General features: G+C 40.1%; 3 protein-coding genes across 3 annotated transcripts; 2 read left to right on the top strand and 1 right to left on the bottom strand.

The window, feature by feature from the left end:
- Positions 1-970: 970 nt before the first annotated feature.
- On the top strand, positions 971-3,687 carry LOC103446597 ((3S,6E)-nerolidol synthase 1-like). The gene is made up of 6 exons (XM_029109316.2): positions 971-1,490; positions 1,626-2,004; positions 2,123-2,341; positions 2,426-2,564; positions 2,705-2,953; positions 3,155-3,687. The coding sequence occupies exons 1-6, from the start codon at positions 971-973 to the stop codon at positions 3,431-3,433; spliced, it is 1,785 nt and encodes a 594-aa protein (XP_028965149.2). The 3' UTR covers positions 3,434-3,687.
- Positions 3,688-5,804: 2,117 nt separating this feature from the next.
- LOC103412504 (uncharacterized) lies at positions 5,805-9,787 on the bottom strand. Its single transcript, XM_017326057.3, has 2 exons — positions 8,615-9,787; positions 5,805-6,763 (listed from the first exon to the last, which is right to left on the bottom strand). Exons 1-2 carry the CDS (start codon positions 9,045-9,047, stop codon positions 6,759-6,761), a joined length of 438 nt encoding a protein of 145 aa, XP_017181546.2. The 5' UTR covers positions 9,048-9,787; the 3' UTR covers positions 5,805-6,758.
- Positions 5,941-7,069, top strand: LOC103446645 (transcription factor DYT1-like). The gene is made up of 4 exons (XM_070806028.1): positions 5,941-6,229; positions 6,320-6,493; positions 6,597-6,773; positions 6,852-7,069. Exons 1-4 carry the CDS (start codon positions 6,035-6,037, stop codon positions 6,921-6,923), a joined length of 618 nt encoding a protein of 205 aa, XP_070662129.1. The 5' UTR covers positions 5,941-6,034; the 3' UTR covers positions 6,924-7,069.
- Positions 9,788-18,525: the final 8,738 nt, after the last annotated feature.

Here is an 18,525-nt window from a genome sequence, read left to right as displayed (position 1 = left end):
TTGGTAGAACAATCCACCTAGTCCCGTTGTTGACGAACATAGGACTTTGCAAGTTTCTCCCTTTCATGAGGGTTAACTTGAAATGAAAATTGTGGTTCCATCATAAAACCAAATGGCAATATAGAGAATAGTTTAACCTCTTATAAGCTCATGTAAGGTTTTTTACTTCACCGATGTGAGAATCTTTTACCCTTCATATCCTCACGTGCCCTCTCGCATGTGACAAATTTTTAAGTCTAACAAGTGAACAACACAAAAGGGGTAACATGGAGCACGTGTGGCTGTTGAGCTTCATATGTGGGCCAACCTACTCTGATATCATAAAAAATTGAGATTTCACTATAAAATCAATTGTCATAAGGGAGTATAGCCGAACTAATATGAGAGAAAAAGGTGTGCGGTACATATAATGGTGGAGTGATCGCTTTGAGCCCTAAACACAAATTTGACAGGAAAATGTTCCTCCATCTTATGTTTCATGTTTCAAGAAATTAGTTACCTCAAGCTTTATGGTCAAATCAAGATTAGGCGGTGAGAAAAGTGGCCCCAAATTGTGTAAATGCATGACAGAATTATAGAGTTAGATGCTTAATCTTAATTATTGTACTCTGCCTTTGAACTTTAAGTATATTTTATTCTTTCTTGGACCACCGACCCAGATACTCAGGACTCCACACAAGAAAAAAACTTGAATAACTAGCGACAATCAATTTTCATGGTGACTATAAATTGGAGAAATTTTTAGTGTGACCGGAATTAATACGTTTAGTACATCAAGTGTCATAATACAAATGGTTAAATTTTTTTTTCAAGTATTCAACTACTTGTATTATGAGACTAATTAGTGTATCATAACATGTTCTACACAATGAACAATCTCTATAAATTGAGAGATCAAGAGGAGCGAAAAACATCTCATTTTCTCTATTCGCCTTCTACTTCTTTGGGAGTTGATTAGATATATAGAAATATGGAATTTTCAAAATTTCTGTCCTCCCTTGCGACCTCGTCTTGTACTCCTCCAATTGCTCTGAAAAACCCTAGTTCTAAAAAATGGAGCATCCCCAAAGATCACAGCTTGCTTTCTACTCCCTTAAAACCACTTAACTCCAAAACGAAGTATACTTCATCTAAGGTAAGAAAAATCCTCTCTCTCTCACACAAACACACACACACATCTAAGGTAAGAAAAATGGAGCATCCTTGTGCGCAGGATGGCATAATTTGTTTCCAGCATGAACAAAAATTGGACGACTTAAGGAGTGCATTAAAAAAAGTGGGAGGACAAGCAGTTGAAGGTTTGGACATGATCGATGCTGTTCAACGTCTAGGTATAGACTACCACTTTGAAGATGAAATTGACCAAATTCTCCAAAAGCAACATATAATATCTAGTACTACTGCTCACGGTGCTCATGATCCCACCGACCTGCACGAAGTTGCTCTCCGCTTTCGACTACTCAGGCAGCATGGTTACTTCGTCTCTGATGGTGAGTACCATCTATATATAATTCAATACTATAGGTTGGTATTGGGTACCAGTAAATTAGCTCAACCCTTGCTGGTATAATTTCAATATGTGATAACTAGCTAATCCAAAATTTGGGTTTATCGTGTGAATATAGATGTGTTTAACAATTTCAAGGAAGGAGAAGGAAATTTCAATCAAATGTTAAGTGAAGACATCAAGGGGTTGATGAGTCTGTATGAAGCTTCAAAGCTAAGTACAGAGGGTGAAGTTGTACTTGAAGAAGCTGGAAAGTTTAGTGGCCATTTCCTAAATTCATCCCTGTTACATCTCGACCATCACCAGGCCAGAGTTGTTGAAAACACATTGAGAAATCCTCATCATAAAAGCTTGGCCCCATTCATGGCCAAGAACTTTTTTGTCTCTGGTTTCCAAGGAACATACAATAGGTGGTTAAATATATTACAAACTGTAGCAAAAACAGATTTATATATGGTCCAGTCCCTTCACCAGAAGGAAGTTGTTCAAGTTTCCAAGTAAGTCAATAACTTTATTGGAAAATACCACCCTAATCTTTAATTGTTGTCTCTACATTTAATTCATTAACCAATTATTAATCAATGTTAATTTATTTGTTTCAATTAACTTAATTAGATGGTGGGAAGAGCTGGGATTGTCTAAGGAGTTGAAGTTTGCAAGAGACCAACCTATTAAATGGTACAATTGGTCCATGGCAGGCCTAACAAACCCAAACTTGTCAGATGAGAGGATTGAGTTCACAAAATCTGTATCATTTATCTATTTGATTGATGACATTTTTGACGTTTATGGGACGCTTGATGATCTCACACTCTTCACGGAGGTTGTTAATAGGTAATAACAAATAGAGCGTCCTGTAACTTTAATTAACTTCACCAATTTTTACAATTAACTGACCAGTAAATTGTAATGCTGCAGATGGGAAATTGGTGCTATAGAACATTTACCGGACTACATGAAGATATGCTTCAAAGCTCTTTATGACATGACGGATGAAATCAGCTGTAAGGTTTATGAAAAGCACGGATGGAACCCGTTGCATTCCCTAAAGAAGACGGTATATATACAAACCATAGTATTGGCTTATTATTAAGTGTATTTATCTAACTAGTTTAGTGTCGGGACAATTAAGTACTAGCATAATTAAGAAAGGCTTAATTAAAAGATTATTCATTCTATTTGCATGCATGCATGCAGTGGGCGAGTCTGTGCAATGCATTTTTAGTGGAAGCAAAATGGTTCAAATCCGGGCACTTGCCTAGGGCTGAAGAGTACTTGAAGAATGGAATTATTTCTTCTGGGGTGAATGTGATGTTGGTCCACATTTTCTTTCTCTTGGGTGAAGGTATAACCAAACAAAGTGTGGAGCTCTTGAATGGCACTCCAGCCATTATATCTTCAACAGCAGCAATTCTTCGGCTTTGGGACGACTTGGGAAGTGCCAAGGTAACTACATATTTATAGTACCATTTATATCAAGCACCATAGTAACTAAATTCATATTCATCCCTGCATCTAAGGTTCTATATTATGTGTGGCGGATGTCTTAGCCGGCTCCATCGCACAAATATTTGTCCATCAAAATTTGTAGCATGCATGTATGCATATAGAGCACGTCAGATTTTCTTATTGTGATACTGATCGTAGGATGAGAATCAAGATGGAGACGACGGGTCATACATAAACTACTATTTAAATGAACATCAAGGCAAAACCATGGAGGAAGCACAAGAACATGTTACGAATATGATTTCACAAGAATGGAAGAAGCTGAACAAAGTATTGGTGTCTCCTAATCCATTTCCAGCAGCATTCACAAAGGCTTCCCTAAATCTTACAAGAATGGTGCCACTGATGTATAGTTACGACGACAACCAGCGCCTTCCATCTCTTGACGAGTACGTGGAATCGATGCTTCATGCATGAAGTTGATTTGATTCCGATTTCATACGTGCAGTGGGTCCAAATAAAAATACCATAGTATATTATCTTATGGAAGTATAGAGTAAAAACAAGAAATAAACAATTAGAACATAAGTGCAAGGCATATGAATTGCTACCACAAGAGAGAATGTAAAAAATAAGAAATCTTAGTTTGATGCTCTTGTAGTATTTTATTTTCTAAGGAAACAAAATATCCTAGTTCTTTTCTCCCTAAAGAAAATATCCTAGTTGTTGAATGGCCGAGATTTTTTACTAAACTTGTTATTACCAACACTGAACTTTTATGTCACTTAAAATTTGACTACAACTAAAAATCGATTGACTGGATGAAAAGATACAAGATTATTTCAACTATGTACATATTAAGTGAGACTTCAATTCCTTGATATCAAGTTCATACTCTCAACACAATCAACCGGCTGGATCATTAGCTTGTCCTCATGAATTTGGGGCAAATATCTTGTGGCCGCAACATTTAGTAGTTTTATGGAGAGATTCTCTCCAAAACTATCGCACACTTTTAGTGGCCATATGTTCAGAAATTACTCCAATTATCTACTAATTGTTTTGTCATGTCACGTGATTGGTTACAACACGAGATTTATTAAACTGAGCATTTTACATACAATGCATATTTCTTGTGTGATCATTACGAAAAACATTTGGAGATATTTCTATTATGGTACGAATACCATGAAGGTATTTATTAAATGGCCTTACAAAATAAGTATACTCTACGGTCTACAAGAAAGGAATATAGTCTGCCCTAACAAACCTTCATTATTTGTACGGGTTTTTATCACAAATGGTCGCTGAAATTGACTCACCAAATCAAGATAGTTCCTGAAATTAAAAATCGATCAATGTAGTTTCTGAAAATGATTGTTGCAAATCAATGTGGTCATTCCGTTATAATTCTGTTAAAATTTTTATTAAGTGCTGATGTGACACATAAATGGATCCTATAAATTTAATTAAATATTATTATGCAAATAAAAAATATTTAAATAATAGAAAACAATTGTTATTTTTTATAATTAAAATTTTAATAAAAAAAGAAGAAGGAGATGATTGAACACTGTTCATCTTCTTCTCCTCCTATTCACAGAAATGATGAAATTGGAAGGAGAAAATCCAGTTCCCCATATGAAAGTCACAGCAAACTCATAAATCCACAATTCAGAAAAGGATCACATCGCTCTCAGTCACCAGATTTTAAAGCTCATTGAGGTTTTTTCAAAGGCTTTGCGTCATGTCTCCATCGCCACCAGTGAATCCTCCACCTCCACTCTCTCTCTCTCTCTCTCTCTCTCTCTCTCTCTCTCTCTCTCTCATAATATCAATTTATCACCCTCATCATTCGAACACAGAAAAAAGAGTGAAGATTTTCTCTTTTTTTCTTTTGCTTTTCCCCCTCTTTTTGACGGAGTGCACGGCAGCTACCGACCCCCGGAGGTACTCGGAGTCGAGAATCATGGCGATGTGGACCAGCGACGGGTCGTAGGAGGACACCATTTCCCGGTTCAACGAAACGGCGCATTCGGCACCGTTTCGGTAGTCGGGGGCTTCGGAGAATCGGGCCCAGGCGGCGGAGCCGATTTCGAAGGCATCACCGCCATCGATCGCTCTCGTCGGGAATGAGCGAGTCCCGATGCAGAAGGGGGGAAGAGGAGGGAGATACTGGAGACCAACAAAACGGCGGCGTACAACTGGAATGGGAGCATTGGTCGCCGCTTTTCATGGTGGGGGTTTGGTATTCGGTATTCTTGCTGGGTTTATGGTGGGGTTTGTTGCTGGGTTAATTTATGAGAAAACGAAGAGAGTGAAGGAGTAACAGAAATGGTGGGTGCGGCGATCATCTCCTCCTCCTTTTTTTAATATTTTAATTATAAAAAATAACAATTATTTTTATTATTTAAATAGTTTTTATTCACATAATAATATTTTATTAAATTTATGGAACACATTTATATGCCATATCAGAACTTAACAGAAATTTAACAGAATTATGACGGAAGGACCACAATGATTTACAACAATCATTTTCAAGGACTACATTGATTGATTTTCAATTTCATGAATCATCTTGATTGAGTAGGTCAATTTCAGGGATCATTTATGATAAAAATCCTTCATTGTACCCAAAAAAAAAAAAAAAACAAACATACAAAATTCCTTTATGTACTTTTTTCCAGTCAACAAGACCAACATGTATGACATGAATATATTCAAACACAAAAACAACCGTGGTGATTTTTGCATACCATTTTCCTCCCCATCTACTTCTACTTGTTTTTTGAAATCGGGAGTCGGAAAAAAATAAAAAATAAAAAGACAGCGTAGAAAGAGAAAATGAGAAGGTAAAAATCACTTTCGAAAAGCAAAACACACACATATATGCATGGCTGTTGAAGCTGCTTCTCCCTCCCTTTAATCTCATCCATCGATTAAATTTAACGATCAAGATTATTTCAGTAAACATATAATTCGATACCCTTGTGAGGACCATCTATATAATTTCATAACAGAAACTACTCCCTCCCACTTGTTTAAACTAACTTTGATCAAAATATATCAAGAAATATGGACTCTGTGAGTTGTGTGTTGGATGAATTATGCTTAGCAGAAGGAGGCAGCCGAGGGGGACGGATGGGTCGAAGGAGACACAACAATGGCGGCGAATTCAAATCCAAAAATCTCGTTGCTGAGAGGAAGAGAAGGGAGAAGCTCAGTGGAAGGCTCCTTGCACTACGCGCATTGGTCCCGAATATCACAAATGCAAGTCCTCAAAGCCCTTGCCTCCATTAAATTTTTCCAGTTTCCATTATTAACATGAGAGTATCTCAACTATGGTTTTTCGTGTTTCAGATGAACAAAGCAACCATTGTTGAGGATGCCATCACGTACATCCAGGAGCTGCAGCAGAAAGTAAACTTCCTCAAAGACCAGCTTTTTGAGATGGAAGAATCATCAGAAGAAACACTGCAGCCGAACAAAGAAGAAACTCATGCTGCTGAAGAGATGAAGAAATTCGGGATTCAGGTTTTGACAACCAGCTAACAACTCATCACATTCAATCTCTTTGAAACAATATAGGAGTTTTTTTTCTGCTCATATATTTCAATGTTGTTGCTGGAATGTGCAGACAGAGGTGAATGTGACTAAGATTGATGGGAACAAACTTTGGGTGAAGACAGTCCTCGAGAAGAAACGAGGCGGGTTCACAAAATTGATGGAAGCCATGACCGGCTTTGGCTTCGAACTCACCGACACCAGCGTCACTACCTCCAACGGAGTAATGATGGTTTCATCCTGTATAACGGTAAGTCACGGTAAAAACAAAGAAAGCTCTGAAATTCTACCAGCACCAGAAGTTAATATAAATTCTAATGAATTTCAGGGATTCTGCTGTGATAAGCTCGAAGTTGAGCAAACCCGGGAATTGATGCTGGAGATCATCAATGGCATATAGAGCAAAAGGGAAGGATCAGATCATACAATCATATTCAATTAGAACACAACACAACACAAACAACTTGAAAAAAAACTAACAGAGTTTTCTGTTTTGATTTCTTGTTAATTTCACCTGGCATATGGCAATCCACAACGTTATTACAATCATGTTTTATCCAAGCGATATTCTAGTTTAATCTAAATAAAGGTATTTGATTAAAGAAATGGAAAATTGTTTGGCTAGCTTGGCAACATAAAAGAACAAAAGGGGCTGCACCATCCCACAAACGTGTCAATGAACAAAAATCACAAACAAGAAAAAGCCACAAGACAGCTAACCAATATTCCAATATTGCAGGCTTAGGGATAGGAACCAAGCAGCTAAAGGGCGAACCAAGCCAACAAAGCTCCTTGCATTGTGAGGACTTAAGACAAAAATATATAAAACCCGAACATTTCCAATTGTGCAAACTGTTGTGAAAAAAACCTAGAGTACACAACTCTAACACAAGTGTTGGAGAGACAACACAAATAAACAAATTACTTGTATTACACACACAAAATATTACAACAGTCATAATGACACAACTTTAGAAGCAATGACACTCACTCATTTTTTAGAAACACATTCTAGATCACTCACACTCCTACAAGACTATTCTTGCTTCTCACTCTCACTTGGTTGCCTACTACTACGACTACTTGATTTCTTGTTGGTTACCTAGCAACACACACATGCATACATATTTATAGGCAATGCTTGCCGACTTGGACATTTGCTAGATTATTCTAGCAACTAATTATGCGCGCGCACACACACCCACCAACATATGGCTAATAGCCATATAATATTACAACTTGCTAGAATTATCTAGCTTATTATGCATGCCCACCGACATGCTAGAACTTTCTAGCAAAATCATGCTTTCATTCATGATTCCAAATGGGCTGGCCCTTAATTATTGGGCTGGTGTTGTATTTTTAACACAAACTTCCAAAATTGCACCAATTGATTCAAAATCTTACACTCACTTTTGCTTTCCTTTGTTTTTACAATCCTAACAAGTTTCTATGAACATTCAATCTTTTTGCTCAAAATTAAGAGAGAAAAATACCCAAAAGCCAAAAAAGGAGAAAAATTATCCAAGTGACAAAAGATCAAATCTTCATCTCTGGGCCTAAAATCCAATCTTCCTTCCTCCTTCACTCTTCAATGAAATGCCTGCATTCCATGATTCTAATATCAATTTTACCAACCCTTAATGCTAAAAATTGCAATAATGCAACGATTTTCACACAACCATTTTCTCATCCAGCGCTCCCTTTAAGATTTATTCAAACGCCACATAAAATCCAGGATGTACATTGGAGAAAAAGGCGTGCGCAACTCACTTCTTTTCACTAATACATTGGATCAAATATCAAATAGACAAAAGGCGCGACCCCAAATTAACAAAGCTCCCTACTTTGCAAAGGTCGGGAGAAACGTCTATCGGACTCAGCCTTACTCTTGTTTTGTAAAGAGACTATTCTCACAACTCGAGATCACAGAGGAACAATCTTTCCATTGCCCAAGGCTCAAATAGACAATTGGAATTTAATTGTGGAGAATAAAAATTCCCAAATTTACATTTCATTTCAAAGATTAGTACAAGTCTACTGAATTTGTAGAGAGAAAAAGAGAATAAAAAGATGGGATTTTTTTAGTACCTTGAGATTGAGGCTTGCAGACAGGGGGCTCTTCAAATAGAGAGAGAGAAAGCTGCTTATGGGCAACACCAATGTCAAACAAAATCAACCCAGAAGACGGATCGCTCACTGAGATTCCCTTCACCGGCAGCCAAAGAAAAAGCTCCTCCTGAGTCAAACCCTTCAAGCCTCTGAGCACGCCATAGCTGAGATTAGCTCTGACTATGCTCTCAAAGTAAACTCTTGTCTCGAACTTGGTCATGCAAGAACGGTCCAGATGCACCTCCAGGTGGCCCATCTGGTCGAGATTGTAGGACTTCACATTGTCCGGGAAGAGCCCGGCAGGGAGGCCTTGGCTTTGGAGGAGGTTGTGGAGGGTTAGGGTGGCGGTGGGAGGAAGAAGGAGAAGGAGAAGGATACAGAGAGTGAGCAAAGATATTGGTGTCAGAGACATTTTGTGAAGGACAGACAAAAGCTGAATGTCTGAGGTTTCAAGGAGGGTTTTATTTAAGGTTTCGTTTTGGGGAAAGCCAACATGAGAAGATATTAATATATAAGTTGGAAAAAAGAGTACATTTTATTTAAAAATAATTACACATAGAGTCAAATTACAAGACAATATTTAGGGACTTGGATCCTCTCTTGAGCTATTGCCAACGGAGCCTAGGGATCCATTAATTACAGCCCTTCAAATCAATCCTACAGCCAAGAAACTTCCTTCCTTCAAAAATTTCGACCTCTCTTCTCCCTAAATCCCTCAGTTCTCCGATGAACCCACCCCAATCCCTCTCTTCTCAGGCGAGCCCATCCCCAAACCTTCTCTTCATCGGCGAGCTCATCCCAATACCTTCCATCCCTAGCAACCCCAACTCCACCCATCTCTTCTTTGATGACCTCAACTACCCAAACCACTTTGTTCACCGACGAGTCCAACGTCAACCGTCTCTTTGATGGCGACGCCACCTAGTCCCCCAACTCCACCCATCTCTCCTCCAGCGACCTCAACTACCCCAACCCCTCTATTCGCGGGCAAGTCCAACGTCCCTCTGTTCGACGGCGACCTCACGTAGTCCTCGAAATAATTTAGTGGGCTAAGGAAGTTTATCCGTAGGATCAAGTTTGAAAGGCTGTGATTAATGGATCCCTAGGCTCCGTTGGCAATAGCTCAGGAGAGGATCCAAGTCCATATTTAGAAGAGAGACGTAGTTTTTTTATTTATTTCATAAAGAAACAAAATTTATCCACGTGACAAGTGATGTCATAGTTGTTTTTTTAATTATCTTTGCATTTACAATTTACTCATATATGTGAGTTGTTATCTTCTCATTTTTTTCTCGCCTCTTTCTCTCTCCTCTTTCTTAAATTTATTTTTTATTTCATTTATGAGAACGATTGAGATTTTTGGTTTTTTTTTATTTTTGTTTTTTTTAAAGTATTTGATTTTTCAAGTTAGTGTTGACCAAAAAAATACTGGAGGTCTACCGTCTACCCTAGAGATGTAAGATCCCACATTGTTCAGGGGAGTGATCCTTAAATGTATATTCTCATCCCTACCTAGCACGAGACCTTTTGGGAGCTCACTGGCTTCGGGTTCCATCGGAACTCCAAAGTTAAGCGAGTAGCGCGCGAGAGCAATCTTATGATGGGTGACCCACTGGGAAGTTGTTCGTGAGTTCCCAAAAGGGGGTGGATTGTAAGATCCCACATCGCCCAGGGAAGTGATCCTTAAATGTATATTCTCATCTCGACCTAGCACGAGGCCTTTTAGGAGCTCACTGGCTTCAGGTTCCATCGGAACTCCAAAGTTAAGCGAGTAGCGCGCGAGAGCAATCTCATGATGGGTGACCCACTAGGAAGTTGCTCGTGAGTTCCCAAAAACAAAACCATGAGGGAATGGTAAGCCCAAAGCGGACAATATAGTGCTACAGTGGTGGAACGGGCCCGGAAAGTGGTCCGCCCCGGGCCAGTATGTGCCAGGAGAGGTACTCAAATGAAACCAGTGATCGATTTCTAGGTATTTTGATTAAGCGAAGCACCTTAGTTGTGTATTGGAACTGAATGAGAAGGGTAATTGCTTCAGTTCAGAATGCCGAAGGGTATTGATAAATACAAAAGTTTTGCTTAGAGCAGAAAACATCCTGACACTTTTCCTACTTGTACAGTCAGTGATGCTATTCGTTTTGTTGGATTTATATATTATATATCAGGACTGTATAACTTTATCCGTTTAGGATTAACCCCTACTCAATCAGCATTTTCCCTAATGTTCAAGTTCGTTTTCTTAAATAAATCAGTGAAAATGGGTGTATTAAAATGATATTTCCGTACATAAACAGATAAACTTCATTATTCTTGTCAAATATTTAAGGAAGATGATTTTGTTGATGCATCAGGCAGCATAATCAAGTCTATTAACCATCAAATCTAAGGTTTGCTTTCTTAAAGAACTTTATCGTTGTGCCTTCATGAGGCAGACAAGCCTTCTTTCGATGATTTTGATTCATGCCAATTGTCCTTTCATAAGTTAATTTGTCCACTGATGCCACCTGCTGTGTTATCGCCTTAACAAAAGGCAATCAATAGCATGTGGGTTAGATTAGTTGGTCAAGGTAATGTGTTCATCGCTTCCAATTAGGTTTAGATAAATTAGTTAGCACAGTATATCCGTCTCCTTATAACAACAATTTATACCAAGTTTTTTTTTTTTTTGAACAATTTATACCAAGTATTGATTAAGAAGGTTTTGTCCAACATAATTATTCATTCGTACAAAGTCACAATCAAAGCCTCTGACTTGAAAAAGTTGTGGACAACCACAAGCCAGATATCTTACAATCTCCAAAACATCTTCAATTTACCCATCAGTAAATCCTCCTCATGCTCAACCCTGCCTACTGTAAATAGTTGTTTCCATCATCCCTTATTTCACCATACGAATTTGAGCTTCCGAAAAGACAATCTGCAGTTCATTTCAATGTATTTCCATATCTTCCTTCATCACTACCAAATTCATAGCAAGAATCACCATTTCCATTGCCTCTCTTGAAATCACGAGCAAGGCAAGGCCAGTACCCAAACAAACTCTCACAAATATCCATGGCTTCCAATCCATTGTTGAAATGACTGAACACTAAAAATGCTATGAGAATGGCAGATTGAATGCTTCGTTTATTACATTGTTGTACAATATATACATAACAAGTCAACTATTCAACCCTACATTAAAGGCTAGGGAACAATAACCCATATTTGGTGAGATTTGACTCAAACCTATTTAGGTAAATATAATACAAGATATTTACATATAATATCGTATAATATTTCCTAATACTCCCCCTCAAGTTGGAGAGTGAATGTTATGAAGTCCCAACTTGTTGCGTAATGTCTCAAAGTGATCTTTCCCCAAGGCCTTAGTAAATAAATCTGCTAACTGGAAACGTGTGGGAATATGTGAAGGACTAATCATTCCAGCTTGCAGTTTTTCTCGAACAATGTAACAATCAATTTCAATATGCTTTGTCCGCTCATGAAAAACGGGATTAGCTGCAATATACAGGGCGGCTTGATTGTCGCAAAATAATGGTATGGGAGCCTTTTGCGGAACCTGCAAATCTTGCAATATATAGCGCAACCAAGTTAATTCTAAACATGTGTTCGCCATAGCCCGATATTCAGCTTTTGCAGACGATCTGGAAACATTGTCTTGTTTCTTGGACTTCCATGAGATGAGAGAATTTCCAAGAAAAACACAATACCCTGTAACTGACCTTCTAGTTGCACGACAACCTCCCCAGTCAGAATCACAAAAAGCCTTTAACTCAAGATTATCAGAGGCAGAGAATAACAAGCCTTGACTAGGAGTGCCTTTGATATACCTGAGAATTCGTAAAGCTGCATCCCAATGAGGTTTGTGGGGCTCATGCATAAATTGACTCAATGTGCGAACTGAAAAGACTATGTCAGGCCTGGTGACAGTAAGATAAATCAATCGTCCGACTAGTCTTCTGTACTTGGTGGGATCATCTAACAAAGCTCCATCAGTGGGAGTGAGTTTTGTTTATACCATATTTAGGGCCTCGTATATTTGGGCCTTGGGCCTTGTATTTGGGCCTCACACTAAAGCCCATACTTTGTAAAGGAGGAGGAGCCCCTTATTCTATAAAAGGGGACTCCTACCCTCATTCTAAGGGGAGCTCACTCTCACTCTCGGAGGCCAATTTCTGGAGCCTTCTCATCCCCTCTCAAAGCTCTTCACTCACAGAGTTCCTTCTCTCACAAATACTCTCAGATAAATACATATTCAGTGTGGACGTAGCCCAAACCTTGGGGTGAACCACGATAACTCTTGTGTCATTTACATTACTTGCAGATTCACGGTCGGATTTACGTTGTTCCAAGACATCCGGTTTTGTGCATCAACATTTGGCGCCGTCTGTGGGAATCGATACGAAAAGTTGTGTCGGTTCTTTTTCATTTTTCACCTCCACCGTGAATCTGCAAAATCACAAAAACCCAAAACAAAGAGAAACAAACGATTCCAGATCCAAATTCCAGATTATGATCTCACTCACTCCCACTCCCTCTCTCGTCCACCGCATAAGATCCGCTGTCGTCTTCCTCTTCCCGATCCCAAACCCGACAAGGGTGCACCCATCAGTAGCACCAGCCCCTTCAGGACCCGATGTTCTTCGGCTGGCTCGGGCTTGCAGGAGGCACCCAAGTCATCCGAAGAGAGGAAGCTGAGCTCCGATCTCTACTCGTCGGTGCCAAAATTATTCGACAAAAAAAAAGGCCCCGCGTTGCGGCGTTGGAACGGCGTCGTATATCAATTAGGGGTCTGCTGGTGATGGGCGATGAGAAGTCGTCATCATCGATTGTAATGGCGAGCAGAGACAGAGAACCGTGAGATCGCGAGCTTCTCATTCCCATGGCAGACTTCGGCGACGAGGATGCATCGCCCAAACCCTCTCCTCATGCACAGACGCGCATACCAGCGCCGCCGTCTGCCATCTCCTTCAGAAGCATATTCCATCACAATGGTCAGATGGGTAGGAGTAAGAATAACCTCCTTGAATCTGATGATGTTCAGGTGCCTCAAAGACCTATGATTTATTATCTCTCTTCGAACATTTTCATCAATTTTATTGCCACGTACTTGACGGCGACGAGTTCCCTAGTCTGCCTGTCCGCATCAGCCTGGTGACCTTGAAAGTTTCCAGACCCAATATCTCGGACGAAATCATACCGGTCGCTATCGTGCATGATCGATGTATCCATGGCCAGCCCAACCGTCATCGCCTGCCGATCCATTTCACTGAAATCACGAGTTCAAATTCTAATTAACCACAAGCAATAGCTGAACTCAGCGAGCAGATCAGTGGCCCAATTCAATAAGATCTGTCGTGATTCGGCGGACCCGTTGTCGAGTGAATTTTTCTGTCGACAGTGAATTGCTGTCTGAGGAAACAGTGAAGGATGACTCGGTGAGCGGGTTGACTCAGTAGTAGAGCATTTCTCCAGCTCAGAGCAAAAGCAGCTACGGATGACTTCTCCCTAATCAAAAATTCGAAAAATTAAAATCCACGATCAGAAGAGTAGATTTTAATTCAATTCGAAAAGATGTCGCAGAAGCACTCGAAGAACAACAACGACCTCGCTTTCTTCACCTACGACGAGAAGAAGAAGCTCAGCTATGGAACCCAGAGGGAATGGCTCGACAGAGACTCCATCAAGCCCTTCGACGCCTGCTGCCTCTGCCTCAAACCCTTCATCGACCCCATGCGCTGCCAGAAAGGCCACGTCTTTTGCAAGGAATGCATTCTCGAGTGCTTGCTTTCTCAAAAGAATGACATCCACAGCGACAGGTTTTTCAAATAAAAAATGCTCTGTATGCTGCAGACAACCTGCTGGATGAGATCAATGACCCATCTCATGCATCTTCATTTTCTGAGAAAGCAAAAGAAAAAAGGAAAAGAGAAAAGAAGAAAGAAAAGCAAGGAATAAACATGCAAAAGCACGGGGACACCACTCGAAGCAGGGGTCATCCTTCAAAAGCTTCATTTCCGTCCATCATCTTGTCGAAAAAGAAGAAAGTAAAAGACAGACACAGTGCAAAGCAAAAGTGAAAAGAAAAAAAAAAGAAACAAAAACAAGAAAAGCAAGTGGATGGGTTTATGCACTTTTGAAGATTCTCACGGAGGAAGCAGCATTCAAATTTGCAAGTGGGAAAGGGATTAATCTTGTATCAGTCATAACAAGTGAGAAATGACATCTGTATAAACCCCATCAGAGGGTAAAAAAGAAAAAAAAAAGGGGCAAAGCCCAAAGTAAATGGGCTGGAATGTTGTGTAGAGGGCGAAAACCCATAAGCCCAAAATAGCTCCAACCAGGCGATCAAAAGTACGCCAAGTACTCCAAATTATACATGAGCATTACTCATGTCATTCATACATAGACATTCATGAGCATCACTCATGATAATCATACATAAACATTCATGACCATCATTCATGTCAACATTCATGAGCATCACTCATGACAACATCCATGAGCATCACTCATGTCAATCAACATAAACATTCATGAGCATCACTCATGTCAATCAGCTTCAAAGACTTCATTTACAGAGCTCTAGCTTCAAAGACTTCATTTACAAGAGCTCTAGCTTCAAAAGCTTCATTTACAAGAAGCTCTAGCTTCAAAAGCTTCATTTACAGAGCTCTAGCTTCAAAGACTTCATTTACAGAGCTATAGCTTCAAAGCTTCACTTGCAAAGCTTCACTTGCAAAGCTTCACTTACAAAGCTTCAGTGCATGGTCTACAAAGACCGCCTCCGAACAACCGCCACTTCGGCCCATACATGGATTCAATTTGAAGTCTCCAGCCAACAGACTCTATTGACCGAAGACTTGGGGGACTACATTATGTACCATATATTGGGCCTCAACTGGGCCTCATGAAAAATATTTGGGGGACTCTAGCCCATCACTTATGTATTGAGGAGTGAGCCCTTATTCTATAAAAAGGAATCCCTCACTTTCATTAGAGAGCACCCATTATTCATGTACTGAGGAGTGAACCCTTATTCTATAAAAGGGACTCCCTCACCATCATTAGAGAGCATCAACTCTAGCCCATCATTCATGTATTGAGGAGCGAGCCCTTATTCTATAAAAGGGACTCCCTCACCTTTAAACGCCGCAAGTCGAGCTAACCAAGGCAACATAAGCCACGAGCCGAGCAGCCTCACAGCATGTGCTACTTCTAGTTGAGCATCATTTCAGATTGGGCACCGCCTCATATCGAGCATCAGTTACTTCGGCCCACACATGGACTGAATTTCAAGTCTCCAGCCAAAAGACTCTCTTGACTGAAGACTTGGGGGACTACTGTTTATACCATATTTAGGGCCTCGTATATTTGGGCCTTGGGCCTTGTATTTGGGCCTCACACTAAAGCCCATACTTTGTAAAGGAGGAGGAGCCCCTTATTCTATAAAAGGGGACTCCTACCCTCATTCTAAGGGGAGCTCACTCTCACTCTCGGAGGCCAATTTCTGGAGCCTTCTCATCCCCTCTCAAAGCTCTTCACTCACAGAGTTCCTTCTCTCACAAATACTCTCAGATAAATACATATTCAGTGTGGACGTAGCCCAAACCTTGGGGTGAACCACGATAACTCTTGTGTCATTTACATTACTTGCAGATTCACGGTCGGATTTACGTTGTTCCAAGACATCCGGTTTTGTGCATCAACAAGTTTCAAATTTTGTTCCATTGGAAACTTGTATGGACGTGCCCTCGTAAGCCCAGAATCCTGCAAAATATCTAGTGCATATTTTCTTTGAGACATGAAAATGCCTTTTTTAGAACGAGAGAATTCAATCCCCAAAAAATATTTTAAATCACCAAGGTCTTTGATGCGGAAGCGTGTGAGGAGAAATGTTTTGAGTCGTTCCATCTCTTGAAGATCATTTCCTGTAAGAAGTATGTCATCTACATAGATGAGGACAACAATGAATGAAGTACCTTGAGCCTTGGTAAAAAGAGAATAATCAACTTTTGATTGTTGATAGCCAGCTTTCTGAATAGTAGCTGAAAATGTGGAAAACCAATTTCTAGAAGCCTGTTTGAGTCCGTAGAGAGATTTGTTGAGCCGACATACAACGTTCTCTCCCTGTCGGCGAATACCAGGAGGATGTTCCATAAAGACAAGCTCATGCAAATCACCATGTAAAAAGGCATTTTGAACATCTAATTGATGGACGAACCAATGACGGGAAGCATCTACCGTAAGGAGACAGCGGAGAGTTGTGAGTTTGGCAGTAGGAGAAAAAGTTTCATGATAGTCGATGCCCTCAACTTGAGTGTATCCTTTTGCAACAAGACGAGCCTTGTACCGCTCAATGGTACCATCAGACTTGTATTTGATTTTATAAACCCATTTGCATCCAATAGGTTTATGACCAGCAGGGAGGGGAACCATGCTCCATGTATTATTGTGTTGTAAAGCCTCTAATTCAACATGCATAGCCTGTCGCCAATTGGGATCAAGGATAGCCTAAGCATATGAAGTAGGCTCGATAGAACTTGTAATGGTAGCTAGAAAAGCACAGTGGGTAGGAGAAAGACGTGAGTAGGAAAGAAAATTAGAAAGAGGATACCGAGTACCTGAGGGAACACGAGGCTGCAAAGGAAAATGACTGACTTGATTAGTAACGTGATAGTTTTTATGCCAAATCGGAGGTTGCTTAGGACGATGGGACTGGCATGGGGGTGGAGAGGATGATGTGGCGAGAGGAGAAGAAGTATCGGACGGAATGGGGTGGGAATGGAGGGTAGGTTCGGTGTAGGGAAGGAGAGAGTCTGATGGGGGGTTAGAAATGTGATGGAGGGGTGAAGGATGATTGATGGAGAGGTGGGGTCCAGGAGAAGATGGGATGGCTTCAGGATGAGATGGGGTGGAAGAAGTGATGGGAGGTGAAATAGGAATGTGGGTAGGGTCCGTGAGTGGTGGAATGGAAGGGTTATGGGGGGCCATGTGGGAGAGGTCAAGTGTGTCAGTTGAGATGGGAATGGACGGTATGGCAGGGATATCCTCAGGGGGTGACGGGGACATAGAGTGGAAAGGAAATGTGTGTTCAAAAAATTTAACATCACGACTGACAAAGAAGGTTTTAGACTCCAAATCATAAAGTTTGTAACACTTCTGACCAGTTGGGTAACCAACAAAAATACAACGCCTAGCACGAGGGTCAAATTTGTATGTGGGATGAACAATAGTGGAGAAGCACAAACAACCAAAATTTTTCAAGTGATCAAAAGATGGTGAACACTTGTATAATGATTCGAAAGGAGATTTATTGGATAACAAAGGGGATGGTAATCGATTAATGAGGTAGACAGCAGTGGAAACACATTCGCCCCAAAAAGAAAGGGGTAAGTGAGATTGAAATAGTAAGCTACGTGCAATGGTGAGGATGTGTCTATGCTTACGTTCGACAACCCCATTTTGTTGCGGGGTGTAGACACAGGTGCGTTGATATTCAATGTCATTGGTTTGGAAAAAAACTTTCATGGACAAAAATTCAGACCCATTGTCGACTCGTATGGCTTTAATTTTGGCATGAAATTGAGTATGAGCAAAGGTAATAAACGATTTTAAAAGGTCTTGCGTTTCAGATTTATATTTCATCAAAAATATCCATGTGCATCTAGTAAAATCATCCACAATGGTGAGAAAGAATCGAGCTCCTGAATGCGTGGGAATTTTATGAGGTCCCCAAATATCATAATGAAGTAAATCAAATGGATTATGAGTGGATATAAAACTTGAAGGAAACGGAAGTCTAGTTTGTTTGGCTATGGGACAAATGTTACAATTATTATCAAAAGAAATATTATTCGAGAATAACGAGGGAAATACTAATTTAA

The sequence above is a fragment of the Malus domestica genome, chromosome 10 (assembly GCF_042453785.1).
Source record: "Malus domestica chromosome 10, GDT2T_hap1".
Classification (NCBI taxonomy): Eukaryota; Viridiplantae; Streptophyta; class Magnoliopsida; order Rosales; family Rosaceae; genus Malus; species Malus domestica.
This window is presented reverse-complemented; position numbering and strand designations above follow the sequence as displayed.